Below are 8,172 nucleotides of genomic sequence, written 5' to 3'. Positions count from 1 at the left end.
GATTCAGTTGTGACATACTCCCAAACTCCTGGGACAGTGGAGCCGCTGGCCAAATTCAGGACACTTCTGATGGATACAGGATGGTTGGGAGGTGTACAGATAGCCTCTTCAGGGAGGAAGAGGTCAGGAACTGTAGTGCCACCTATTGTAGCAATCCTAAAAGTCAATATCGAGCCTTCATAGGGCCAGAAACCTCACATGCAGACACTTGTTTCAGGTTGTTTGCCCATCATATGTGTAAAGCAGAACTGGTTTGGCTGGGTGAGAGACCTTGGAGTTCCTCTGAACAGGTTATTTGCATATTAAAATTCCCAGGGAAGCATTTCAAGGCTGTTATGCCTCCCTCCTTATGCCAACTTCGTGCTTTCCACAAGGAGAAAACTTTACCTAGAATTACGATGTGTAGAAGTTTGTTTAGGTGACCAGATGTCTGTCGTTCAGATAAGTCAGTCCAAAATATCTCCAGTGTTTAGCCTCACTTCAGGACAATTATTTATTGATTTTACTTATTTTTCCCCAAAAACTTATGTGAGAAAAGCCTCTTATGGCAAAAAATTGTCTTGATGTATTATTTTTGCTTTAAAAACAATTGACCACGAAGTTGGACCTTCCGGCTACTGATTCACAACACCGTAATGGGTATCAAGGCGGGTTAATCAGCCATGATGCAAAAAGTATGAGGAGTTCCCTACCACCACTGTAAAAAATATATATTTACTTAATATTTAAACTATCAGAATGAATTTTGCAGCAATTGGAACAGGAATCCCTTTTCAGCATGTAATTCAGCACCAGACTCATGGGCATGCTTCACGTGTAGCCATGGCTTAGACCATGCATGGCATATGAGCGCATGATGTGGTATCTGTTCTTGCTCATCCTGGAATATGTGGATTATTTTTTTTTAATTCATATTGTGTGTTTTATTTTTATCCTTTACCAAACACTGTATATGGAAGTCATGTTTTTTGTGTGTCCTCTCTTTAGATGAGCAAAGAAGATAATTGCAGCACTCAGAACAATGACTCGTTTTTCCATCGTGACTCGATTCCTACGGATGAACTCTACCGCAGCTCCGCCATCAGGCCTTCTCCCTTTGAAAACCTTAATCCCAGAAGAGCCTATATGCACACCCAGGTGAGGCAGCTGGGAAGGAATACAAGCCATCTCCAGGGTCAACGGGTTCATACACTTTAGATTTTAGTTGTACGTTTCCACTTTCTACAATGCTCATCATTGATGGTCATAGGATCAGGAATTCATAACATTTCTAACTCCACAAGGATCAGTGAAAGTGATGGCAGATAGTTACCTTTCTGGAATCTCCCTCTCTAATCCACAGGTTTTATGGATTCACATGGCCAAAGTAGGAGCACGTTTAAGTGAACCTGGAGTTCCCATGCTTCTACTGATCTCCTCAACTTGGATCATCATGGAGTTCTATAGCAAGCCAAGTTTCATAGTGTTTAAAGGGAACCTGTAACCAGATGGTTCATAATACCTAACGGTCGGTGCAGAGCAGACTGGTCGGATGGACGTCTCCGTTCTCCGGGTCCAGCGCCTCCTCTTTCGGCCATCTTTGTCCTCCTTCTGAAGCCTGGGTGCATGACGCGTCCTATGTCATGTACACTAGCCAACAGTGAGGTCCGCACACTTTGATCTGCCCTGCTCATGGTAGATCAAAGTATTGTAGTGCGCCTGTGCGGGGCCTCAATGTCTGCTAGTGTAGATGACATAGAACGCGTCATCCACACTAGCTTCAGAAGGAAAACAAAGATGGCCGAAAGAGGAAGCACGGGACCCGGAGAACGTAGACACCCATCCGACCAGTCTGCTCTCATTGGGTAAGTATTATAAACATCTGGTGACAGGTTCCCTTTAAGGTTGAAGGTAGACTTAGGGGTACTTCACACACAGCGAGATCGCTACTGAGATCGCTGCTGAGTCACGGTTTTTGTGACGCAGCAGTGACCTCATTAGCGATCTCGCTGTGTGTGACACTGAGCAGCGATCTGGCCCCTGCTGTGAGATCGCTGCTCGTTACACACAGCCCTGGTTCGTTTTTTTATTGTTGCTCTCCCGCTGTGAAGCACACATCGCTGTGTGTGACAGCGAGAGAGCAACAATCCTGAATGTGCAAGGAGCAGGAGCCAGCGTCTGACAGCTGCGGTAAGCTGTAACCAAGGTAAACATCGGGTAACCAAGGTGGTTACCCGATATTTACCTTCGTTACCAGCCTCCGCAGCTCTCACGCTGCCAGTGCCGGCTCCTGCTCCCTGCACACGCTAAGCTAAGCGGTGTGCGCTGGTAACTAAGGTAAACATCGGGTAACCATACCCGATGTTTACCTTAGTTACCAGTGTCCGCAGCTTCCAGACGCCGGCTCCGTGCAAGCGCAGCGTCGCTTGCACATCGCTGGGGGCTGGTCACTTGTCGCTGGTGAGATCTGCCTGTTTGACAGCTCACCAGCGACCATGTAGCGATGCAGCAGCGATCCTGACCAGGTCAGATCGCTGGTGGGATCGCTGCTGCGTCGCTAAAGTGTGACGGTGCCCTTAGTTCCATCGAGTTCAACCCATGACCTAACCTAACATGTTGATCCAGAGGAAGGCAAAAAAAAAACATGGGGCAGACAGTAAACTCCACATTAGGGGAAAAAATTCCTTCACCACTTCACGTACGGCAATCAGAGTAGCTCCCTGGATCAACGCTCAGGGTTCATTTAGTTTGGTCCATTTAGAGATGTGGTGAGCACCAATCTTTTGGCCCCAGTAGCAGCAAGTGTATTTTATGCGTGTACTCAGATTACCACCTCCCCCTTCCTTAACAGATCAGTCACTTTCTTTGAATGGTGTGATTGTCATTGTTATAACATGTTAAATACTGTAAAGTGATCCCTACAGAACAGGAAATGTCAGGCTTTTTAAATACAGCCCTTTTCACCCAGTGAGAATAACTTTTCAAATAGGAGAAGCCCCCTTTAATATGGTGATATGTTATCTGTAAAGCTTTTTTTCATTTGTTGAATAAAATTAAAAATTTAAAGGGTATGTTTTAGTTTACAAAGTCCATTTTGAAGCACACAAATAATAGATTGGGGTCCCTCCTTTGGACTCCCCCTTGTTAGGAAGGGTGTAGAGCGGGGTATTGGGATTGTCTCACAGTGCCGACCCTTTCCTGAAGAGGCTTTGTGATAGATAACTCCCAGCAGCTCCACCACTGGATTAAAAAAAACGCTGTGGCCACTCGCCCTTAAAGGAGTTATCCCACGATTAAAATTAATTTTGTTCAATATTTCATGTAAAAATAATTTCCACAATTGGATGTGTTTAAAAAAAATGTTCCTGTGCTGAGATAATCTTATATATGTATCCCTGCTAAGTACTGTGTAATGGCTGTGTCTGACCATACAGGACATGGTGTGATCATACCACATCTCCTGGCCAGGGGAGGAAGTAAGGGTATACAGACATTACAGCACAGAATCGCAACTGATTATTTTTGGGATGTAAAACATTTCCCTGTCCGTTCTTACAAAATATTTTGCCTCCAAAGAGAGAATAATTTGTGATTCCACGCTGTAATGTCTGTATACACTTTTTTTCCTTCCTCCCCAGCTCAGGAGATGTGGTATGATCAGACCATGTCCCTGTACGGTCAGACACGGCCATTACACAGTACACAGCAGAGACACATATATAACATTATCTCAGCACAGGAACATTTTTGTTAAACACATCCAATTGTGGAAATTATTATTATTCCAAGATCTATTGATTAAAATCAACTTTGTTAGTGGGAAAATCCATTTTAGCTTAACAAAAAAATTAGTTTGCAAAATTTTAGGAATCAAGAGCATTACTATTTATGATTTTTGTGTTTTCTTTGCTTTCTGAAAGGGAAGTAATATATGATATAAGATATCAAAGCATTGTGTCCCTCCTGGCCTGGTCTAGTGAAGTTTTTTAAGCAAATTGTCTTAATTTTTTTTCTGAAAGTCCCAGTAAGTGACATCATGGTTATCAAGTAACCCTCAGTCCACTGTAGCACCACATGACTATCTCCACTACTACTACTACTCTAGCCTCACCCATCCCCTGTAGACTGTGAGCCCTCGCGAGAAGGGTCTTCTCTCCTCCTGTAGACTGTGAGCCCTCGCGAGAAGGGTCCTCTCTCCTCCTGTAGACTGTGAGCCCTCGCGGGAAGGGTCCTTTCTCCTCCTGTATCAGTCTGTACCTTGTATTGTTCATGAATATTGTACTTGTCCCTATTATGTATACCCCAATTCACATGTAAAGAGCCATGGATTAATGGCACTATAATCATAAATAATAAAAAGTAAGCTACCCATTTCACATGATCGCTTACCCAAGATACTATCTCTTCCAGGTCCCTCTCAAGCCTCTCCGCCACGTCAGCTTCCAGGATGAAGATGAGATTGTGCGTATCAACCCTCGTGACATCATCATTCAGCGCTACGCGGACTACCGCCATCCTGACATATGGAGGAATGACACAGAGCGCGAGGAACATGAGATAAGTGCTCCTTTCACCAAGACGGACTGTAAAAAAAACAACTATCTTTACTCTCCAGCTAATGGCAGAGACTCGCTCAAGGAGCAAAAAACATCTGGGGTTTTTAAGACTCAGCCTACATCCTCTCTAAAAAAGCGAAGAAAAGAGGATGGAGAACGCTCCCGGTGCGTGTACTGCCAGGAGCGCTTCAACCACGAGGAGAATGGAAGGGGAAAGTGCCAGGACGCTCCCGATCCCATCCGCAGGTGCATCTATCAGGTCAGCTGCATGCTGTGTGCCGAGAGTATGCTCTACCACTGCATGTCAGATTCGGAAGGAGACTTCTCTGACCCCTGTTCTTGCGATGCCTCCGATGAAAACTTATGCCTGCGCTGGCTGGCTCTAGTCACTCTATCCTTCATTGCCCCCTGTATGTGCTGCTACCTCCCTCTACGAGCCTGTCACCACTGTGGGGAGATGTGTGGCTGCTGCGGGGGGAAGCACAAAGCAGCCGGATGACACCGTGACTCTGCAAGCACAGGAAGAATTTCTTAATTTTGCCGGGTGGCTGCTGGAACCGACGCGGGCAGTTTACGGTGACAAAAGTGGATCACGTGTGGCAGACTGTACTGGAGCTATCTGACTTCAGATAGGACCAGCGAGAATATGTAACAGTGCCAGTCTTGCATTAGATATATATATATAAATATATATAAATATTATTTTATTTTTTTCCTTTTTGTAATTAATATTATTTTATTTTTTATTTGCCATTCCGGAATGAATGCAGATTATTAAATCATCTTGTAACATATGAACTACAGGACATCCCACCAGATGAGAATGTTTGATGAATGGGTCGAAAGTGAATGTTTATCTTTGGAGAGAGGCGGTGCGGGAACTATAGAACAAATATATAGAAATATATATATATATGTATGTATGTCTGTCTACTTTTCCATGTCCCATCTTTTCGCCGTTTAATAATAGCTCTGGTACTTCCAGACGTGAACTAACCTTGTATAGAAATCCGAGCGATTGGACGACCTACAAATACACAATATCCGAATTTTTAGTGGAACTAAATAATTTCTAGTTTTATTCAAGTGATTTTCTGTATAAATAACAAATGTCTATATTTAACTAAATGTACGGTACAAGAAAATTTTATGACTTTTGGGAGAAAGTTTCTTACAGTGCGCTCCTCACCCAACTTCCCTCACCCAACTTCCTTATCTTTTCCTAATGAAATTTGGGACATTCCGGTATAGGGCCGAGTCCTGCTGCTGTTGTAGGGTGACCACGTGTCTCCGGCAGCTGAATGGATAAAACAAAGCTGATTTATCAATGTATTGTTTTTTTTTTTATTATTATTTGTTTTTATTTTCTGATGGTTTATTCAGCTTTTATCTGTTTCTCAAATCTACCTGTGTTATGTCACATTATTTATACACTCTGGTACATAGAATATAACACAAGTGTCAAATCTTTGTTTGTGTCTTTTTATTCATGGACCAATATCACAATCGCCAAAATTTGTATTCTACGAGGGGCTGCTGCTAAGTCTTTGGCTTTACCCAGAAAGAAACGAGATAGGATGATGAAACTTTACATTTATTACACATACTCTCCACTGATGACAACACACTTCTTACACCGGTACTCCACGTTCTGTAAGCCTAGCAAAAGAAGGATTTCGGTTTTGCCTCAAACTAGGCATCCGTAACAGACATGGCATCAGAAATGGTGTGAAATTTGGTACCCTTGAGGTGTTTCTTCAGGTTTGGAAATAATGATAGTCGGAGGGAGCTAGATCTGGTGAATAAGGTGGTTGGTCAAGCAGCTGGAAGCCCAGCTCTGCCAGTTTTGCAGTGGTCGCTTGTGCAGTGTGAGCGGAGGCGTTGTCTTGCAGGAACAAGATTCCTTTGGACAGCTTGCCGCGCCTTTTGATCTTCAGAGCTGCCTTCAATTGGTCCAAAAGTTCAATGTAATACCTTGCATTGATGGTGGAACCCTTTTGAAGGTAGTCCACTAGCAGCACGCCCTCCTTATCCCAGAACACAGATGCCATCACCTTAGTGGCTGATTTTTGCACCCTGAACTTCTTTGAACGAGGAGACCACTGTGCCTCCACTCTTTTGACTGCTCCTTGTTTTCAGGGTCATACACATAAATCCAGGTGTCATCCATAGTGACCAGCCGATCCAGGAAGTTCTTATCAGTCCGGAAACACTGACAAATGGACCGGGAAGTTTTCACTCACATGCTTTTCTGATCTGTTGTCTAACATTTGGGGACCCACTTTACAGATAACTTCCTCATGTCCAAATGTTCATGGATAATGACACAAACATGTTCACGGGAAATCCCCATGGTGTCTGCTATTGCTTTAGCTGAAATTCGTGGATTCTCCAGTATGAGATTGTGCTCAGCATCGACGATCTCTGGAACAACAACCACTCTCGGTCGTCCAGGACGTTCCTCATCATTGGTGCTGAAGTGGCCCGTTTTAAATTTGGCAACTCAGTTCTTAACATTGGGGGATCAATGCCCTTCATATTCCAATGTCTGCGACATATCACCATGAATATCCTTCACGGACTTTCCTTACAGAAACAAGAATTTTATCCATCCTCTGCTCTCAGTTGCTGTAAATATCGCATTAGACTCCGCCATTTTGTTTTCCCGCCTGCGTAAAACACTGTTGCCATAAGCAACAAAAACATAATTTTGAAAACCTATATTAAGCCTATATTAAACACACAAGGCTTTCATGTAATGTAACATTCGTTACCATAGAAACAAAAAAAATCACAAAGCCAAGGACTTATCAGCAGCCCCTCGTAGTTTGCAGTGGGAATTTCTATTCTAGCACTATTAGGTGTTTCTCTTGGAAGCTGGTCCGGTATCACATGGCTTTATTAAGACCATTATTATTATTATTATTATTATTATTATTATTATTATTATTATTATTATTATTATCTCCACAAGCGACTGTCCCCTTAGTTTGCAAAACACAAAGCGGAAAAAAAAGACATCAGGTGGGTGGAATTTAATAAATCACATTTATTTTGCTGCTAATGATCAACGCTGCATTCTTTCCACATGAAAAAAAACAAAAAAAACGCAGTGTGAATAAGCCCTTAGGATATGGTCCCACAAAACACACTGATGAGTAAAAGAGTAACAATGGACTTTGTGGGGCCAATTGTATTATATGGAAGGCTACGCTGAGGCCATTAGAATATGGGGAGGCCTATATATTATATACAGGACTATGACATTACATTACATATTAGTACATATTGGGCCATTACACTGGCAAGCAAAAGGGTAACAATGTTTTAAACTTCTGACTTTCAGGCTCCGTATCTCACCATTCACTAAAACTTTGAGCGTGAGACTACCTTCATTTTATAGACAATCATCTTGGCTATCTCATACATAAATTTGACTTGCACCTATTTAGCATATGATTAGTTATGCAGATTCTTGTCATGTCACTGCATAGTTACTGTTTTGTGCCTAAAATCTAAATTTTAATTTTTACTATTTTGTTAGTATTCTGTAAATCCACCTTTTGGCTGTCAGCACTATTGAATCCTTCTGGCCAAACTCTCATTCAGATTCAAGCTCATCTTGACCGAAATCTGA

The 8,172-nt window shown here is 42.7% G+C and overlaps 1 protein-coding gene across 1 annotated transcript in view; it reads left to right on the top strand.

The window, feature by feature from the left end:
• The window catches only part of SPRED1 (sprouty related EVH1 domain containing 1), an 83,386-nt gene extending 77,385 nt beyond the window's left edge, over nucleotides 1-6,001 (top strand). Inside the window, exons 5-6 of the mRNA XM_075330495.1 lie at nucleotides 988-1,137; nucleotides 4,390-6,001. Coding sequence (XP_075186610.1) covers nucleotides 988-1,137; nucleotides 4,390-5,034 — 795 coding nt within the window. The 3' untranslated portion in view covers nucleotides 5,035-6,001. The remainder of the gene's footprint in view (nucleotides 1-987; nucleotides 1,138-4,389) is intronic.
• Nucleotides 6,002-8,172: the final 2,171 nt, after the last annotated feature.

Source organism: Anomaloglossus baeobatrachus, chromosome 12 (assembly GCF_048569485.1).
Source record: "Anomaloglossus baeobatrachus isolate aAnoBae1 chromosome 12, aAnoBae1.hap1, whole genome shotgun sequence".
Lineage (NCBI taxonomy): Eukaryota > Metazoa > Chordata > Amphibia > Anura > Aromobatidae > Anomaloglossus > Anomaloglossus baeobatrachus.
The sequence above is the reverse complement of the archived record's forward strand: the minus strand, read 5'-3'. Positions and strand labels throughout refer to the sequence as shown.